At 42.1% G+C, this 21,091-nt stretch overlaps 1 protein-coding gene across 1 annotated transcript in view; it reads right to left on the bottom strand.

Moving 5' to 3' along the window:
* Positions 1–3,451, bottom strand: part of LOC124619392 (28S ribosomal protein S24, mitochondrial) — a 32,477-nt gene extending 29,026 nt beyond the window's left edge. Inside the window, exons 1-2 of the mRNA XM_047145739.1 lie at positions 3,296–3,451; positions 2,691–2,883 (exon numbers count right to left, since the gene is read on the bottom strand). Of these exons, the coding sequence (XP_047001695.1) occupies positions 2,691–2,883; positions 3,296–3,325 (223 nt within the window). The 5' untranslated portion in view covers positions 3,326–3,451. The remainder of the gene's footprint in view (positions 1–2,690; positions 2,884–3,295) is intronic.
* Positions 3,452–21,091: the final 17,640 nt, after the last annotated feature.

The following is a 21,091-nucleotide window of genomic DNA, read 5'->3' as shown; positions in this document are numbered from 1 at the left end:
CACAAGATGCCTAATGACACTAACGGGACAAGCGCGGGAAATGGGGTGTTTTGGGTGGGGGGCAAACTAAATATAAACGAATTTAGACGCCTTGCGTAGCTACAACGTGTAAGTGAAAACAGCCATGCATGAATACCCACCCACCTCCCCAGGGGTCGTAACCCCTGCAACCCATAGAAGATAAAAATGCTTCAGTAGCTGATTAGTGTTTTTTGTCTTTTTAAAAAAAAAAAATCTCACAGGATAGAACGAACAGATCAGAAAGATAAATATGATAAACTAAAACAGAAATTCGAGGAAACAGATAATTAAAATAAGTAATAAGTGTTTTTAAATTTAAAAAAAATCTCACGAGATAGAACGAACAGATCAGAAAAGTAAATAAAATAAGATAAAACAGAACTGGAGACAGCCACACTCAAACCAAACTCTGCGCCGTCATGACATCACACACGACAACACCCTTACGTCACGGGTCAAAGCCGACGTGTTGGATCGGACGCTTCTGTCGACCCTGGGCTCTAGTTGTTTGGTGTACCACCCGTTTGTTTATATTTACTTGCAATTACCACTGAAGAGTTTATCTATTTGTAACATTAATTAATTTTGCTCCTAAAAACAGATTTCTGTTTAATTGGAGAAATGAGAAGACTCACTGTAGAGTGAAACTGTGATGTGTTCTCTTTCTCATCTAGAACCTAGTATCATACATCACAACTGGTCAGGTCAATCTGACCACAGCATGCTACTTCCTGTCAGGAACTTTACAATTGTGTTGGTGAAGCTTTAGTAGGGGCTGCTCACTGTCTAAGAAAGTGTTTGTTGGTAATGCATGTGGGATTACTAAAAGTTATGAGAGCAGAACAGCGTATTTGTATTGTCAATGACGAAACATTTTTGTGTTGGCAGTTGGAGAAATATTTAATGTATCAACAAACTTAACACACTGGGTGCTAGAATGTGATTGAACTGAATTTTTAGAGTTAAACACTTCATTTGTAGAGGCAAAAACATACATAGTAAGTAGTTGAACACAAAGTTTTCATTTCCTGCTGTGCTGTTTTTCTACTTTTGATTATACTGCAGGACTGAATGCAAGTAAACAGAAAACAATGGAAAATGAAACTACCAGCTTCCAAATTAACGAAGGCTACACTACAGACCAGTGTCACCAGAACCTACATTTCACATTCACATTTGTATCGTTACTAACACCCAACGAAAACTACCGCCTTACATCTAGACCTCCAGCTGCACTACACATCAGTCTGTCATCGCAACACACATTCCATTTGAGATAAAAATCATTAATATATTTTGTCAACATTGATAGTGCAAAACGTGTGTGTGTGTGTGTGTGTGTGTGTGTGTGTGTGTGTGTGTGTTTGTGTGTGTGTGACAGAAGCATGTTACAGAAGTACATTTTACATATACAAGCTGTCACATATTTAGTAGGCATGTCATAGTGTCAAACTTACAAATAATTGTCAAAAGATGACTAAATAGCCTATGTACTGAACCCAAGCACAAGACATAAATAGTATAAAGTAGTTAAGATGTCTTCAGCCAAAACATGCATTCTAATATTACTATAGTACTATTGAGCCTAAACAGTTTCTTCAGGCACCTCGCAGAAGTAAACTGAACCTACCAATACAAGATGACTGCTTTGAAGCACGAAATAATGATAGGGTACAACATATGATGTCATTGTACACAGAAAGAAATAAAATAATACTGACAATATTTGCTTCGCTTCTATGTTATTGACTGGAACTCAAGTTGTGCTGTCAGACAAATTTGTAGTCCAGCCTAAGGTCTAGTGTAGCTAGCAAGATGACAGTTTAGTGAGAGCTGGTGGAGTCAATGAATGTGATGTTATGAAAATAACTGTAATTTTTAATACTTTTATTCTGGCAGTGTATACACAAAGCATTTAGCATGGAGTGCGTACTACAGAGAACTGATCTGGCAAAGATACAATTGTTCTTGCTGTGGTAGAGCACCGATACAATTGGAGGGTAGACCCAGGGGTTCTTAGTCCCCACAAAGTCATTGGTCAAAGCCCGCACTGTCAGTGGTTTCAGTTAACCCCCACTGCTCAGTAGTAACAACAGAAATGGGGTGTTTCCTGGTAACACTTTTTCTAGAGACAATAGAGCAGACAAACAACCATGATAGGTCATAATAAATCAAACATATTACACATATGAAATGTATTTCACTACTCCCTACAGAAAAACCCAGCAGCATTTTCTGAAATTTGTGTTAGAGTTTTGCATAAAGTGACAGATTTTACAATGCCCACCTACTACTGTCACCATGTATGACAATCCAAACTGAACAAATCTGAATGGATGACTACTTCCAGCCCACTGTAACGCAATTTAAATCTACACCTATTCTGAATTATTTCATGGACAGCTCAGTCCTAAATATCAGCAGTAATTTTATACAATACGCAGCAATGTTAGTACTGGTTACTATATGAGAATGAGGTTTTGCTAGAAATTATCTGAGAATAATTTACATAACTATCAAGATCTCAAATTAGTAGTCTTACTTTCAAGTACATCCTGTTGTGAATAAGCAGAAATACTACTTCTACATGACAAATGCAAATAGGAAACACACTACAGGAAATTAGGAATTTCATTGAAATAAGTGCCAAGCAGAAGTACTGCACTCACAAGTGTTCCACGAATTCCAAGACTTCCTATGTCCAATGTAATACGGAGGATTAGCCATCTCGTAGGTCAACGGTCTGTCTCTTTTTGGTGTAATTCTGTATCGCCCTGCTTGCACCCTTTCGCATGCTGCTGTTATGTGGAAATAACACTGTGTCTGGCGTACAAGCGTTTCCACTAGGCGTGGCTTCAAAATCTGTAACGAATTATCATGAAACAAATGATTGGTGTTCTCCCCGCGTCACTCGTCATTTTGATTAATGACTTATACATGCAACTACTTTTCATATCAATACACTCTAACGGTACATAAAACAATGCTTAGGAAGGAACGTCCAAGGCATAAAACGTTTTCTGTCAATAACTGCATTCACTACAATTCTACTGTATAAAAACTATTATCTAACGGCACAGTTTACGACAACGTAGTTCAGAATCGGATGAACTAAGTTTTAAGAAATCGAAATAAAGGTTGGTTAAGATTTATGTCAACATATATCTGCCTTGGCTGCATACAGTATACTTAACGACGTTACTATAAAACACATTTACAGGGAAAAATAATTAAACGGACACTGAAGAAATAATAACTCCAGAATATATCTTACATCAGCGCATTTTGTATATGCCCCTGCCATAGTCACAACACTCTTTGACCTCGAAGATGTAACATTCCTCCTAATCAGCTGAGTTAAGTAGAAAGGTGACCATTCACCACAAACACCTGCAGTGCTGTTTTCTCGTGTAACTGAGCTTATGGACACGACCGGGACCTCAGCTTATTATTTCTGAACCAAAATAATACCGTTACCTCATTACCACAAGAACTGTAATATCTTCGCTGTAAAATTCACAGACGTATTTTCATTTTTCCTTTTTCAGTGCGCTTGGTGATTGCAGCGCCCCGGCATATGGTGTGGAAATGCTAAACTAGCGCCAGTTTGTGTTGTTTGTGATAGCTGTGTACCCAGTATGTGTACGTGCGGAGTGAGTGTTGTGTGATGACAATGGCAGTGCCGTTGTTAGCGAAAGTGAACAGCTGATCGTTACTGTTTCGTAAATTGTGTCTTATTTGTATTCTAAATGTGGCCAAAATGCCCGTTAGGAAATATAGAAGAGATACAAGTGAAGTGAGCTGTTGCCTGAAATATGTCATATTTGGATTTAACGTGATATTCTGGGTGAGAAACTGACTCCCTAATTTTTGCTTGTTTTGCTTTTTAGTTTTAGACCAATTTTTTTCATCTTAAGACGCGAGTAGCTAGATACAAGCAGTCAAACATCTCATGAGCCCAAATGCTAAATAGCTATAACAGTCGCTGTATATAGCTTGACAGCCCGTCTGAAAAAATGCCGATAAATTTTTCGACTGCTGTGACTAATTCGCAAATTTACATCTTCATTACACCAAGTCTTATTATATCTCCGATATGTTGCTATGTGCTTATAGGACGTCCTTTTTAGATATTGCAGTTAGTTGCATATGATTTCTGCAGTAAGGAAAGAGCAGTCCTGCCGGCAGATAAAAAGACATGTTCCAATACACGCTGGGTCGCTGTGCAATCTTTTTACCGTTATTATTTCATGTCAATGTTGATACGATTGGTAGTATAAGCTGAAGACGCTTACTGACAATCGGAAAAAGCGAGCATAATTTTGTACGCGCAATCTACAAAACTTTTAATTCAGTGTCCTTAATAGTGTAACGAATTAACACAACATTATCGTAAACGTTATTCCCTGGATGTAAGTGTTCAACATGTTTCCGAATCGGCCCGACTTTTGTCGCACTTTGTCTTATAACGTCAATGCAGAACATGTGTATGGAAATTACAAATCCTGACGTAAACAAAAGTAACGCCACTAATACCAATGTTGGAATGATGTCCACGGCTATTACCGAAACTTGGATGCAAAGTTAGCTCCTCTACTTTTCATGTTTAATGACAATCAGTTAACGTATACTCTGCATCCACACAACCTCTTTCAAGTAACCAAGAAGTAACTTGGCGTAGTAGGCCTATTGTCGAAACTTTTATGTTTGGACACGTAACGTCTGCTAACCATATAGGATAAACCACTTTTAATCAGAGAAAGTTACTCTCTTCTTTGGTCTCTTATCTGATATTGGTTGTCATCTAAATATATTCTGTCATTCAACATTTAACAACAGGCTTTGTAACCTCTTTTCATTTATGATCATGCGTCATATGTTTGTACATTGGGCAACAATTGACGCACCTCTTTCTGTGTGTTTGACTTTCGGTTTTTTAATGAATGACGCTTCGAAATTGTATGAAACCTGTCATACTGTTTTAAGTTTAGAGAAGACGAACATCGGGGCTTTCTCCGTTTCAGTAGACGTGGCTGTTGATTATCTGATTTTGAGCTCCGCGCGAACTCGGTACCTGCTTCGAAGAAAGCATTGACGCTCCCCAAGAAGAGCAGACACCGGGAAAAATGCGCAGAAAAAGTATAATGAACACACAATGTACAAGTGTATTTTCTGCGCCGCGGGTCTTAATAACATTAAAATAGAATAATAAAATCCGTAATTTGCAGTCCTATTTGTGTATTCCCACAGCGGCGCATCTCACCAAGTCGCTTCAGAGAATAAGAGGTAAAAAAAAAAAAAAAAAAAAAAAAAATACCATTGCTGGAGATGTTGCTGATGAGAGCGACTCCAGTCTTTAGTAAAGCACGCATTACAACATTTGTTACAGATGTATTTCACATCTTTTATGTTTAGTTAACAATGCGTTAGTGTCGTTTCGATGGGACATCGTTTAGAAATGAAGAATGTAATATCTGCGCAAAGTGCGATCGTCACCCTGGGCCAGTCTGCTTTTTCTGTAGAATTGAAATCTAAAGATAAAATAGCCAGCAATAGAAAGTCTTGAGTTAATGTTCTTTTTCATGTCCAAATCTACCACCAAAACCTTAGATTTTCGTAATTGAATGACAGGACCTGCCTAAAATCAGTTTTAACTCGCTTGACACACAGTATCCACGTGAGTTTTCTTCCATTTATTCAAGGTCACTGGTATTCGAATAGTTAATCAGCTTTTGTGTGCTGAGAAATATTCCTAACCAGTAGTCAACTAACGAAACCTGCATTCGCCAGTTGGTCTAAACAACTGGCCAGGAATCGAACACAAATACAGTAGTTTCTGCTTGGACAAGCCCTCCCACCCTGCCAATTTTTATACGTGTTCGACCACCAAGGACTCCAGCTACACGAATTAATGTTGGAGACTTAGTTTTCGCTATCATTGTACGGAAAAACATTAAGCGTACACTGATGCACCTTTTTTCGTTCACTGTGAGGTAAAACGCTTGTTCGAGACGGCTTAATAAGTTGCAGTTCTCACATCTGATTATATTTTTATGTGCGGTTGCAGAACATAATCTTTCGTGAGTTACGTCGATGATTCTTATTGTCGGTTGGAATCTTTGTTGTTTACAATTCGTAACTTGAGGGACTGCAACTGATTGAACACAACAGCGTTTACGTCGATGAGAACCATTAGTCTAGAGAAAAAGTCAGATTTAAAAGCTTTGTAGGTTGTAACCATCCAGCTAATATCCATTTCGTCACCTCATTTGTCTCTCTTCTTCGCCTACTTTTATTTCCTCGAGTGTTACTTGTTACTGCGTCCCCATGCGGTCCGTATTAGCTTCTGCCAACCAACCCCAGTAATATTAAGTTGCGTTAAGGGACAGAAATACGCTGCCACTGCGTTTCACCTTATTCATGGTGTGTGTGTGTGGGGGGGGGGGGGGGGGGGGGGTGGAGATAAGAAATTCGAGATAATATTCAAGATTGAAGTATGTCTCCGAACTACGTAAAATGATTGCCTGCCAGTTTACAAGTGCTCGATCTTAATTCTCATCACTTCGTATGTCGAGTTTCTGTGAAAGAGATGAATGTTAATACTCCGTGCTTTGTCTCAAGTAACCGACCATAACAACTCAGAATTTGGTTGCACGTCATTTCAAATATTTTCTCTGATTAATGCTATTACCCACGCTAATATATACTGCGTTCACATGCGATACATCCCCCGAAAGACGAAAACTGAATTTCGGAAACTGTTTTTCGCTGTCATATTTAGGAGTTAAGATCTGAAGTGGATTTGCTAGCCCAGTTAAATGTGGCGTATGGCGTCTGCAAAACAGCTGTTCCAGTTTCTGATTTAGTCAGTACAATCGCTATTTCTTTTCACTTAAATATTATAAGTAGACAGTGTCCTGCTCAGTCTAACAGTTCTATTTCTTTCAAGTATGCGGTTTCGGTGATTTGTATTTTATTCGGAGATAAATTAGGCAGGTGGTTGGACGACTTCCCGTTCAGCTGTTACCTTAGATCGCTGAGACAGAAGAGCAGGCGCTAACTTTTACTAATACTGCACTACACTTTCTTTGTCTGGTCATCGCTAGCGAAAGAATGCTTCTGGTAATCACTGCTGTTCTGAGATTGTTTCATTACCAGTTTAACAACTCAGTGTGTTCCTTTATTATTCGCTGTTCCGAGTATTTATTGTAACCTTGTAACAGTTGAGATTTTAGAGTTCTAGTTGCTTCTTCCCCACGATCGCCAGTTATTGTAACTAAAGGGAGAGATTTTTTAAGTATGCCGAATGCGAGAGCATTTAATTACGGACCTGAAGAGAAAATTAAATTTTTACGCAATTCGTAAGCCCGTTGACATCTTTCATTATTATGTACCATCCCTCAACATTACAAAATTTATTTTCCTTACGACTTTTAACGTGTCTCAAAGCTGCGGATATGTTATAGAGGAATGAGGGTTTTTCACCTAAAACAGATAGCCGCACAACGCCCACAAAAACGAAGACTTCTTAAAAATGTTTTTCAAGGAGTTTCCGTTTCCTTCAAACACGAAGAACCCAGATATATATAAACGTCCGGAACACTAACGAACAAAATTACTGTAGATAATGGGAAAAGATTTTTCACAGAGAGCTCAGGTTCAAAGTAAACACCACGAGAGAGTTAACTCTATTTCATTAAAGCTTCTCAATCAGCAAACATCAGTGTCGCGCAATCTCACTCCCATTATGTAGTTTCGAGTCCGGCGCCACGTTCATCTTTTCAATCCTACAGCAACCAGAAAATACACAAAACGCCTTATAGACACAACAGTTTGCTTGTAAAATGGGACTTATCTACGAAGCTGAAAGAAACATACAGATAATGATGCTTAATTATTGTATATAAACAAAATTTGAATCTTCTGGTTATGGGAAAGGAATACAGGCGGAGGCGAGATGATATTTGACGCAAAGGAGATTGCTTACAAAACCCTTGTCTGACTGATCCTAAAATACTCGTCAAGTGTATGGGACTCGTACCAAATAAGTCAAACTGGGAATACTGTACGTATACAAAAAGGGCAGTACGAATGGTCACAGATTTGTTTGACCCTTGTGAGAGTGTCGCGGAGACACTGAATGACCTGCACTGGAAGATGTAAGAAGACAGGCACAAACTATTCCATGAAAGCCTACTTCAGAGTTTCAGGAACAGCTTCAAGTGAAAATCTAGGAATATGCTAGAACCCCGTAGTCGTTCACAGTGGCGCGGATGGGCTTGCGGGAGAGGAGTATTTGGCGCCGTTGCCGCCGCCCACCATCTCCCCTTCCGTGAAATCCTGAATTCAGTCTTTATTCAGTACAGAATTCTCATACACTTCTAGAAGTGAGTGGATAACCATCAGTTCTTTGAGATGTGTTAAGGTTTTTGCGTCACTATTAAAATTTAGTTCTTATGGCAGAAACGTCTCGAAACAGACCACTCTATTTACAGCATGTGATCAAAATTATCCGGACACCTGGCTGAAAATGACTACAAGTACGTGGGGTCCTCCATAGGTAATGCTGGAATTCAACGTCGTGTTGGCCCACCCTTAGCCTTGATGACAGCTTCCACTCTCGCAGGCATGCGTTCAGTCAGGTGCTGGAAGGTTTCTTCGGGAATGTCGGTCGGTGAGGCCTGGCACGAAGTCGGCGGTCCAAAACGTCCCAAAGGAGTTCTGTAGGATTCAGGTCAGGACTCTGTGCAGGCCAGTCCATTACAGGGATGTTATTGTCGTGTAACCACTCCGCCACAAGCCGTGCATTAAGAACACGTGCTCGAGCGTGTTGAAAGATGCAATCGCCATCCCCGAATTGCTCTTCAACAGTGGGAAGCTAGAAGATGCTTAAAAAATCAGCGTAGGCCTGTGCTGTGACACTGCCACGCAAAACAAGGGGTGCAAGCCCCCTCCATGAAAAACACGACAACACCATAACACCACCGCATCCGAATTTTACTATTGGCACTACACACGCTGGCAGATGATGTTTACCGGGTATTCGCCATACCCACACCTTGCCATTGGATCGCCACACTGTGTGCCGTGATTCGTCACTCCAAACAGAGTTTTTCCACTGTTCAATAGTCCAGTATTTACGCTTCTTACACCCAGCTAGGCGTCGTTTGGCATTTGCCGGCGTGATGTGTGGCTTATGAGCAAGCACTCGACCATGAAATCCAAGTTCTCTCACCTCCTGCCTAACTGTCATAGTACTTGCAGTGGATCCTGATGCAGTTTGGAACTCCTATGTGATGGTCTGCCTACTACACATTACGACCCTCTTCATCTGTCGGCGGTCTCTATCAGTCAACAGACGAGGCCGACCTGTACGCTTTTGTGCTGCATGTCTCTCTTCACGTTTCCACTTCACTATCACATCCGAAACAGTGGAACTAGGGATGTTTAGGAGTGTGGAAATCTCGCGTACAGACGTATGACACAAGTGACACCCAATCACCTGACCACGTTCGAAGTCCGTGAGCTCCGCAGAGCGCCCCATTCTGCTCTCTCACAATGACTAATGACTACTGTTGTCGGTGATATGGAGTACCTGGCAGTAGGTGGCAGCACAATGCATCTAATATGAAAACCGTATGTTTTTAGGGGTGTCCGGATACTTTTGATCACATAGTGACATCAGAAAAGACAGTTTTAGAATTCGCCTCCCCTCATAAATTTCAGCGGATGCCCATGTACCAACACCGTACGTATGGATCTCGTTTTGACCACGAAGACATGATTAGAATAATTGCAGCGCACAGAGAGGCATTTAAGCCATCATTCCTCCCGCGCTACCCGCATCTCGTGGTCGTGCGGTAGCGTTCTCGCTTCCCACGCCCGGGTTCCCGGGTTCGATTCCCGGCGGGGTCAGGGATTTTCTCTACCTCGTGATGGCTGGGTGTTGTGTGATGTCCTTAGGTTACTTAAAAGTAGTTCTAAGTTCTAGGGGACTGATGACCATAGATGTTAAGTCCCATAGTGCTCAGAGCCATTTGAACCTCTCGCGCTCCAAGCGCGAACGGAACGAGAAGCAGCCCTAATAAGTGGTGTAATGGGGAATTATTTTCTGCCAAGCTCTCACAGAGGTTTGCAGAGTATGGCTGTAGATGTTGGACATGTGGCTACCAGGTAAGTAACTTCCGTCATATATCATTTCGCCGTTCTTCCCTTTATCAGTGGTTACTGGTAAACCAGAAATCTGTGCATCGTCTTGGATAGGTATCAGATATATTTTGTTACTCTTATTTTATTATTGAAACGATCGGCTGCATGAATGCTCTTGATGGTTCTTTAGTTTATTTTCTAGTTTCCTTACTTAACGCTCGCACTTCGAAACAGAAAAGATAATGATATTGACTTTGCAACGAAGAATATTAAATTTCATGACAAGCAATACAATTTCACTATTTGTTACTTGTGCAGTTTTGTTGTCTAACAACTTGTTTACCCAGTTCTTTTGCACCACCTTCTTGGGTCACACTGCTTTCTTAAGGGTGCTGTCAAATAAAGGTATTACTGAGAATACAAAGAGACGAATGTATAAAACAACAGTAGAGCGTTCAATGATATTTCTGGCATATCGTTATGTACTTGTAGGCAACATTTAGTACCACCTCTCCATTTTGCCAAATGACTTTCGTCTTCCGTTAAAAGAATATTACTGTCTGAGCTGCTACGACAGAAAGCAGAGGATTACTACATCCATGAATGAATGTATTCGTTGAAGTTTCACATTTAATTAGTCTGGTGATTTCGTAAAGAATTCGCTGTCGTTGTGGCCGAGCGGTTCTAGGCGCTTCAGTCTGGAACCGCGCGACCGATACGGTCGCAGGTTCGAATCCTGCCTCGGGCATGGATGTGTGTGATGTGCTTAGGTTAGTTAGGTTTAAGTAGGTCTAAGTTCTAGGGACTGATAACCTCAGAAGTTAAGTCCCATAGTGCTCAGAGCCATTTGAATTTGAATCGGGTTTACTCTGTGCGGAGTTTCCAGTGTTCTGTAATTTTCTATTCAGTATTTATCAAGTAGGTCATTATGTTGTCTAGTAAAACTCTGATACTTTTAGCTCGTGATTTTCCACTTGGTACGAGTAGTTGTTCTTTCAACTATCTCTGCACTCGTTGCTCCCAGTTCCTTTAAATTTTTGTTGTTGGGTCACCAGTGGTGTCCTGCGATCTATGTCCTATAAAGAGAGAATGGTATTTATATTTTTGCTTGTTCTGAAGTTTGTTTCACTTTTCAAGAGAACCATGTTGTTGCATTTTGCTTTGATCTTCCAACCGAAGATTGATTTGAGGCATTACTCCCCATTCTTGTCGCTTCTTGCCACACACGCTATTTTAGCGAACTGCTGCATCCCACATCATCGATGTTTTTCCTTCCATCTAGGCCAGCCCCTGCGATTCATTCTTTGTGCTATCATTCCAATTTAAGTTTTCATCAGCGGTTCATGTGCATATTTATTATTTCCTTTTGTAGATTAAAACGAGCTTTGCTATGTATGGCCATTTCTGCGAGACTCGATCAGTAAAAGAACAAAGAAGAGTTAGAATGCTTGAGATGTTAAGTTCCTCCCCCCCCCCCCCCCCCCCCCAGAGTATAACGCACAGGACATTATACGAGGCGAGTTTTTTAAGTAAGTACCGTTTTGAAATTTAAAAAAAAGACGTGGTAAGATATCTCAATAATTTTATTTTTAAATGAAACCCTGTACCTTAATCTAATTTTCTACATAATTTCCGTCAATATTGAAGCACTTGTCATAACATTGTACCAGTTTTTGAATACCCTCCTCATAGAAGTCTGCCGCCTGACTTGTTAACCACTGCATCATCACTGTTTTGACTTCGTCATCGTCTTGAAGACGCTAACCGCCCAGGTGTTTCTTCAAGTGCAGGAACAGATGGTAGTCACTGGACGCAAGATCGGGGCTGTACGGAGGATGATCTAGAGTTTCCCATCGAAAAGATGTGATGAGATCTTTGGGTTGATTCGCCACATGCGGACGGGCATTGTCTTGCAGCAAAACGATGCCCTTGCTCAACTTCCATGGACTGTTGCTTTGATTCTGGTGTGACGTAGACCACCCATGTTTCATCGCCCGTAACAATTTGGCTTAAGAAATCATCACCGTCGTTGTGGTACCGCTCAAGGAAAGTCAATGCACTGTCTAAACGTTTGGTTTTGTGCACATCCGTCAACATTTTCGGTACCCAACGTGCGCACAATTTTCGGTAATTCAAGTGCTCGGTCACAATGCCATACAAAACACTACGAGAAGTATTAGGAAAGTCATCCCGCAAGGAGGAAATCGTAAAGCGTCTGTTTTCTCTCGCCTTATTGTCCACTTCCTGCACCAAACTTTCATTAAGGACCGAAGGACGCCCACTCCGTTGTTCATCATGCACATTTGTGGCGCCATCTTTAAATGCTCTCACCCACTTTCTTACGATTCCATCACTCATAATGTTTTCTCCGTAAACTGCACAGATCTCACGATGAATATCTATCGCTTTTAGGCCTTTAGCACTAATTAATCTTATAACAGCCCGTACTTCTCAGTCGGCGGGACTCACGATTACCGGAGGCATCTTAAACACTCAGTACACAACGTAAACAAGGAAGAATCAGACTGTAATGGCGTCAGTGCGTGGATTAAGGTACAGGCTTTAATGTAAAAATAAAAGTATTGAGATATCTTAGCACGGCTTTTTTTTTTAAATTTCGAAACGGTACTTACTTAAAAAACACGCCTCGTACAATCATGTGAAACTGTCACAAAAAACCTTCTTCGGGATGTCCTTCAACCCGCACGCCACTGGCTTGAATGTCACTTACGTCGCCAAAGCGCTGGCCCTTATTGAGAATTTCTGCGCTGGACGGTGAATATCAAGAAGCATTTACGACAGTAATCGGTCAGTTTGTCTCAGCTGAGGATACCACGTATTTACAACATCCGTCCCAGTCTGGGTTTGCATCCAGGCTGGAGCAGGTGCAACTTTATACTGATAAACAAAGTAATAGCATCACATACCCTCTCAATGCATAACATTTCATTTAGTTTCCTGCTCCTCTTCTGGGTGCTTCACGTTTTCTGTCAGACAGTGTGAGATCATATGGAGTATCTTCACAAATACGTGATTGACTGAAGAACGATTAGGTTATATTGGACGGCGAATGTTCCATAGAAACAACAGAAGCATTAGGAGTGCGGGGGCCCCCTCCCCCAACGCAGCGTAATAGGACGCTGAATGTTTTCAATGTGTGTAAACATCAGATAAGATCAGAAGCATATGATTAGCAGAATAACTGACGATCGTGTTGTGTACGGGAAAGTATCATTGTTGGATGGTCGAGAGGAATTGTAAAAGTTAGACTCAGTTTCCACTTGGTGTAGTGAATGGCAGCTCTCGTTAAATGTCGATAAATGTAGGACTGTACCTATAACAAAAGGGTGGGGCAGTGGTAAAATTTCACATTAAAAATCCAAAAATCTCGGTTTCGATCCCCAGTCAATCGTAAGACTTGTTGTATGCCACTCATCACTTGTTTCACTTCTGGCAATGTTTATTGATGTGCAAGAAGTCGAGATATACCGTGGTTCGGAATCCACGGTAAACTTTAAGTCCCCTGTAACTGGCTGGGGAAAGACAACGGCATTCCACGTCCAACAGGACCAGCACTGTAGTATTCAAAACAATCTTTGGCTTTATGACTGATTTACTTATAGAAAGAGAGAGCATGTTATAGCGTCTGTTTACAAGATTAGTGGTACACATCTTCAACACGTCACATTGAACAGTTACGTGGGCAGACTGAAGAGTAATGCCCCCGAATTTCTTATGTGTAAACTCTTGAAGCTTTTTAAATGAAGCAAACGTTATGAACATTCTGAATCTTCATTCTTCAGGTCTACATATTTATTTCTCAACATGGTCGCCCGGGAGATGAACACATTACTCCCGACGCGAAATGGGCTTCTTGATACAGCCATTGTAAAATGTTTACTTTGTTGATGGAGGCACAACCTCAGCTGTGCTTGCACTACTTCATCACTATCGACGTGAAGTCCTCGAAGGTGTTCTCTAAGTTTCAATTCGAAACTCGATTACAGTATGCTGTTTCTCACGGTCCGACGTCGTTACTTCACACACTGTCGTGTTGCATGCTATGATTCGAAGCACTAGAGCGACAGAGCGCTGCAAATATGTAGACATGAAGAATAAAGACGTAGAATGTTAATAACGTTTGTTTTATTTAAGAAGCTTTAAGAGTTTTCACATAAAATCGGAGGCATTACTTTTCAGCACACCCTCGTGGTTAGGGGCAATACTAAGAAGCCATATGAAATGGAACGATCACGTAAAAATCAGTATTAGGAAAGGCGAACGGAAGCCTTAGATTTGTCGGAAGGGTTCTGGGAAAGTTGAATGTGTCTGTAAACGAAAATATCATACAGGAATTAGTGCTACCAGCTCTAGAGTATTGGTACAGCTGTTGGAGTCCCTATCAAGTAGACATGATAACAGATGTCGAACGACATCAGAAAATCACATCTAGGATCGTAACAGGCTGGTGAAGCCCATCATAAAGTGTTAACAGGTATGTTCGGTGGAGGTCCATGGTGAATGTTGTACCGGAAGAAATAACACCCGCCGATACAGTGGTGAGTTCTTAGCTTTCGTGAAGGGGCAAGATGGCACTATAACACGTCGAATGTTAAGTCACTTTATTATAACATGAACAAGACGAAATTTTTAACTTTGTTATAATCAGCGTCCACAGGAATGCCTCTTCCACAGATTACAATCTACGATCTCACAGATTGCAAGTTACGATAAACATTTATGTAGAGTTCTGACTAGCGGAATTATCGTACTGCTGGCCCGGTAGAAAGATGCTGTCGACTTCAGCGATGATTGCTGACTGAGCTACGGGGCACTGTGCTTAAAGGGAGACAGTACGAACTTTCTGTCACCGCTCTGGTTGTCCTTAACAGGTGTCCAGGGCATGATTAGGACTTCAAAATACGTAAACAGGAAGACGCAACTCTCAACCGTTTTCGAAGAAATCGAGTTTCAAAACTTTACGTGCGCTCACATACTCTGTATGGTCGTTAACAGGCAACAAGTGCGCACTCGAGTGAGTAAGCGCTTAGTTTCATAAGCCCTGGGTCTCTGGATCGAATCTCGCTACCTGTACTATTTTTTGCGAGTTATCTGCACCAATATGCGATGCTACGCTTCGACGTGCGTGCTACACCGCGAAACTGTGTGTTGTCCGAGACCCGTTTACGAATGTATACTAAGTTTGTTTTGCAGTAGACACGTTGAAGAAAAAAAACAATAACATGCAAAAATTCGGCGTTTTGCGGTGCTGCATAGCTTACACATATTTGTCACGGAAGTAGGTACAGTAATACAAATAAAATGATTCCAATGATTTGCTTGAAAGTTCTGGTGTAATCTTTTTTTTTATTTCCAATCTCCGCAAGAGAAAAAACTTTTTCTCCCGTTTTCATGTTAAAAATTAGGAAAATAGTTAGGGAATAATTCAGTATTGATACTTTGTGCGTGGTCATAACAAATCTGTTAGGATTACGTGGGAATGAAAAAGAAGAATACTGCCGACAACGATCCAGATAATTTTCGAAGTCTATTTTCTCAAAATTGGTCGAGAGTTGCATCTTCCTGTTTTAATATGTTTAAGCACCAGTCGTGCCCTACTTGAATCAAATCGGCGAAGGGAAATTCGTACAGTCCCCTTGTTAGACGCACAAAAGCGGGCTGATGGCGGTGGCATGTAGAAACTCTTCTGGGCGTGTTTACGCCACCGTCTCTCATTCGTTGTTGCTTCTGGCAGCGACTGTGTTTACTTCTGGTCCCGTCGCGAGGTACCAACCTTCCCTTGGCACCTCACTCTTCGGACGTCACCACACTGAATTCCTGGGAGAAAGACACTGTAGTGGTCGCGAAACCCTGTTGGGTAGATTTTGAGAACCTGTATTGCAGGAAGACTCTGCGGGCCAGGAAACAAAACTGATTATATAATTATAAATATTTGGTACTATGTTCCCCCCGCCATGCACTGTACAGTGACTTGCGGGGTATTTATATAGCTGTAGAATACTTTTTTGCATTTTATGTTTTGAGAGCTGCAGGAGGCTCGAAGTTAAGGAGAAATTTACATTATTTCCTCAAAATATCCAGACGGATCCTTGGAAAAGCTTACTTATACTGACGACCCCTCCACCTAGATTGCGCCGAGGAGGAAGACTTGCACCAGTCAGTAGTCTTAGTCACGCTGTATACTGAACTAAGCCAGCACACAGCTCGTCGTGGTGACGGTTGTTCCGTGTGGCGCAGCTCGTCCGCTAGCGGCTGTCGGGTGTCTCCGGCAATGAGCATCGCGCCTCCAGACCTCAGATTTAATTAAGCTGCGGCTGCTACGGGGGTGGCACGCCTTAATGGGCGCTCCTGCAGCCGCCAACACTGTTGGGACGGTTCAGCTTCCCCCGTCTGAAGCGACTGTTGCTAAACTGCGTGTGGAGGGAGACCTACACCTCCCCCGGCCCCAGCATTATACCTCCACCGTCACGGTTCCCCGGCGCTTCGTTGCCACGTGTAGGGACGGGGACCACGAGTAAAGACTGGTTCACGTTCGACGTCTAAACATTTCGCAATGCACTTCAAATGGCAGCATTCAGACAGATCGTCAACGGAACTTAAAAGAAATAACAAGGATTCTCGGGAAGGGAATAGTAGTGCCTTTTGCGCTTACATGTTTTCTTAATCTTCATTTTATCGTTTGCTCTTTGTTTTAGTGGCACTTTGCGAGAGTTCCATGATGACTTCGATATTTTTTCATAGGTGTGTGTTTTCACAAAAGAGCCGAAATACGAGGCGTATTTTTAAGTAAGAACCGTTTTGAAATTAAAAAAAAGACGTGTTAAGATATCTCAATAATTTTATTTTTACATGAAAGCCTGTACCTTAATCTACGCACTAACGCCATTACAGGCTGATTCTTCCTTGTTTATGTTGTGTACTGAGTGTTCAAGATGCCTCTGATGAACGTGAGTCCCGCCAACTGTGAAGTACGGGCTGTTATAAGATTTCTTAGTGCTAAAGGCCTAAAAGCGATAGATATTCATCGTGAGATCTTTGCAGTTTACGGACAAAACACTATGAGTGATGGAATCGTAAGAAAGTGGGTGAGAGTATTTAAAGATGGCCGCACAAATGTGCATGGTGAACAACGAAGTGGGCGTCCTCCGGTCGTTAATGAAAGTTTGGTGCAAGAAGTGGACAGTAAGGTGAGAGAAAACAGACGCTTTACGCTTTCCTCCTTGCGGGATGACTTTCCTAATATTTCTCGTAGTGTTTTGTATGGCATTGTGACCGAGCACTTCAATTACCGAAAATTGTGCGCACGTTGGGTACCGAAAATGTTGACGGATGTGCACAAAACGAAACGTTTAGACAGTGCATTGACTTTCCTTGAGCGGTACCACAACGACGGTGATGATTTCTTAAGCCAAATTGTTACGGGCGATGAAACATGGGTGGCCTACGTCACACCAGAATCAAAGCAACAGTCCATGGAAGTTGAACAAGGGCATCGCTTTGCTGCAAGACAATGCCCGTCCGCATGTGGCGAATCAGTCCAAAGATCACATCACATCTTTTCGATGGGAAACTCTAGATCATTCTCCGTACAGCCCCGATCTTGCGCCCAGTGACTACCATCTGTTCCTGCGCTTGAAGAAACACCTGGGCGGTCAGCGTCTTCAAGACGATGACGAAGTCAAAACAGTGGTGATGCAGTGGTTAACAAGTCAGGCGGCAGACTTCTATGAGGAGGGTATTCAAAAACTGGTACAACGTTATGACAAGTGCCTCAATATTGACGTAAATTATGTAGAAAAGTAGTTAAAGGTACAGGCTTTCATGTAAAAATAAAATTATTGAGATATCTTAGCACGTCGTTTTTAATTTCAAAATAGAACTTACCTAAAAAACACGCCTCATATATTAGAGCGAAAATGATTTACGTTGTACAATATTTGAACTATGAAATACGAGGGGCTTTCAAAAAGTTATGCAACACGATTGTTTTTCTGTAAGCAGGTTGGTTTGATTCAGAGTTCCAAAACACCATATCATTCCCCATTTCTTTTGGCAGCAAAACCCTATTTTTTCAACAAAATCTCCGTTTAGTGCGATGGCGTTACGCCACGTCACCGGAGGCCGTGTATGCCCGCATGATATCACCCTACTGGTTAACGTCGGAGCCAGCGTCTTGCTGCATTAAAAATCTCCGCATCATCCACGTACTGCCTTCAGCGAACTACGTCCTTCACTGGGCGAAACAGATGGAAGTCGGAAGATGTGAGATCAGGCTGTAGGATGGATGAGGAAGAACAGGCCTGTGAAGTTTTGTGAGCTGCTCTCGGCTGCGCAGACGTGTTTGAAGCCTTACGTTGGCATGGGGAAAGAGAAGTTCTTTTGCACTTTTGTGGCGACGAAAGCCGTGAAGTTGTTTCTTTAATTTCCTGAGGGTGACATAATACACTACACAGTTTGTCGTTGCACCACAAGGGGGATGGGGGACAGAATAATCCCTCCCAGAAGACCGTCGCCATGAATTTACCGGCTGAGGTTGCAGCTTTGAGCTTTTTCCACTAAGGAGAGGTGGTATGCCACCACTCCATGGATTGCCGTTTTGTTTATAGTTCGAAGCGATGATCTCATGTTTCATCACCTGTGAGGATGTTCGACAAAATGCCCGCATCTCGTGGTCGTGCGGTAGCGTTCTCGCTTCCCACGCCCGGGTTCCCGGGTTCCATTCCCGGCGGGGTCAGGGATTTTCTCTGCCTCGTGATGGCTGGGTTTTGTGTGCTGTCCTTAGGTTAGTTAGGTTTAAGTAGTTCAAGTTCTAGGGGACTGATGACCATAGATGTTAAGTCCCATAGTGCTCAGAGCCATTTGAACCATGTTCGACAAAAAGATATCACGATCAGCCTCGTAACGCGCAAACATTTCCGCACAGATGATCCTTCGTTGCTCTTTATGGTCATCTGTTTGGCGGCGAGGAACCCGGCGGGCACACACCTTTGAGTAGCCCAACCGATGGGACGAGTGTGTCAGCACTGCCAATAGAGACGCCTAGTTGTGCAGAGAGGTGTTTGATTGTGCTCCGTCGATGACCTCGAATGAGAGTGTCCGCACGTCCCAACGTTGCAGGAGTCACAGCTGTAAGCGGCCGGTCCAAACGCGGGAGATCGGACAGGTTAGCGCGACCTTGTTGCGATAATGACAGACGCCTCGCCCAACGACTCAACGTGCTTTTGTTCACTGTCTGGTCTCCGTAGACTTTCTACAAGCTCCTGTGAATATCTGCGACGTTCTGGTTTTCCGGCAGAAGAAACTCAATTTAAAGCTCTCTGCTTGGAGCGAACCTCCCTTCAAAATGCCGGTTTGAAGGTTACGTATAGTGCCGCCCCATATCTGGGCTTGATGAAACTATGGTGGCTGAAGCGGGAACGTTCCACTGTGCCCGACAACAAATTATGCATTTTTTTTAAACGAAATTCGTCGAGAAAAAACGATGTGTTGCATTACTTATTGAACGTGCCTTGTAGCTCCCATTGTGAATAGCTAAGACATAGATACATGAAATAGTTTTGATTAAGTAAACTTTTTTTAACAGTGCGAAAGTCAGCTGTGTTCAATGAGAGAAACACAGTTGTGTTTCTATTTATTCGCTACATAGACAGAAAGCCAAACGCAGTTAACAAGCTACTTAAAAAAAAAGTTCAAATGTGTGTGAAATCTTATGGGACTTAACTGCTAAGATTATCAGTCGCTAATCTTACACACTACTTAACCTAAATTATCCTAAAGACAAACACACACACGTACCCATGCCCGAGGGAGGACTCGAACCTCCGCCGGGACCAGCCGTACAACCCATGACTGCAGCGCCCTAGACCGCTCGGCTAATCCCACGCTGCTAACAAGGAACTAAGAATATTTGTGTTGCCATCTGAGTATTGTTGTTTGGCGTGTCTATATGTATACCTTTCCTGAGCAACAAAATCTCGATGGTTTAAAATGTTTGGACACCATTTTACCTATGATTCCGCTTTTCTGCAGCATGGGAATTGTAAGGTACAACTTTTGTCAAGAACATACATTAGAAATTTTACCAGTCCAGATAGCCACGCATATTAGCTCGGCATTTCCGGGATTCGAGAACGCTCGCCGGCCCCGGATGCAATACATCCGGCGGATTAACGATGAAGGCCGGTTTGCTGTCCAGCCGTGGTGCGATTTTTAGGCTGTTTCCTGCATTCGACTAGGTGGATACCGGGCTGGTAGTACCCACGTCTCGCCTCAGTTACACGATTCGCAACCATTTAGAAAACATCTGTTACAAATTTTTCTCTGCCCATTAATGAACTTCTTTAGCATTGCTAGTAACTTAATTTTGATACAATGTTACGACGTTTTGTATCGTGGTTGGGATCTCTTGACCCCACTTTCACAGTTCGGTGGTGGAACAAGTGAACCGGCATTGTGTTGACAGTGACTGCTTTCCATCCGATTTTACCCCTCTGGTAAAATTTTACCATTCCGTTGCCATAAACTTCGAACCTCAGCTGATGGGCTCCCGAATGCATCTGTTTGCTCACACTTCACAATTAAAACAATGTTCTGTTTAGTGGCACTTAAGAGTGCACTCAACAATTTATTAGACAAACTGCGTTAACGAGGAAATTAAGTATTACGTATTTGAAAAAAAACTGCAAGTGACCCAAGATGGAAATTTTAGGAATAAATTCAGTCAGTTATATGAAAGAAAGAAAAAGCAGACATAATGAATTCTATTATGGTTTCGAGTTTTTGAGGCACAAAAAATGTGTGAATGAGAATTGAACAACCCCAAATGGACAGAATAAACTTCGCCTATTTTCGTCGCCCAAATATGCTGGAGCGCTACAACAATTGGATAAATGATCTCCTT

Source organism: Schistocerca americana, chromosome 6, assembly GCF_021461395.2.
Source record: "Schistocerca americana isolate TAMUIC-IGC-003095 chromosome 6, iqSchAmer2.1, whole genome shotgun sequence".
Taxonomy (NCBI): domain Eukaryota; kingdom Metazoa; phylum Arthropoda; class Insecta; order Orthoptera; family Acrididae; genus Schistocerca; species Schistocerca americana.
The sequence above is the reverse complement of the archived record's forward strand: the minus strand, read 5'-3'. Positions and strand labels throughout refer to the sequence as shown.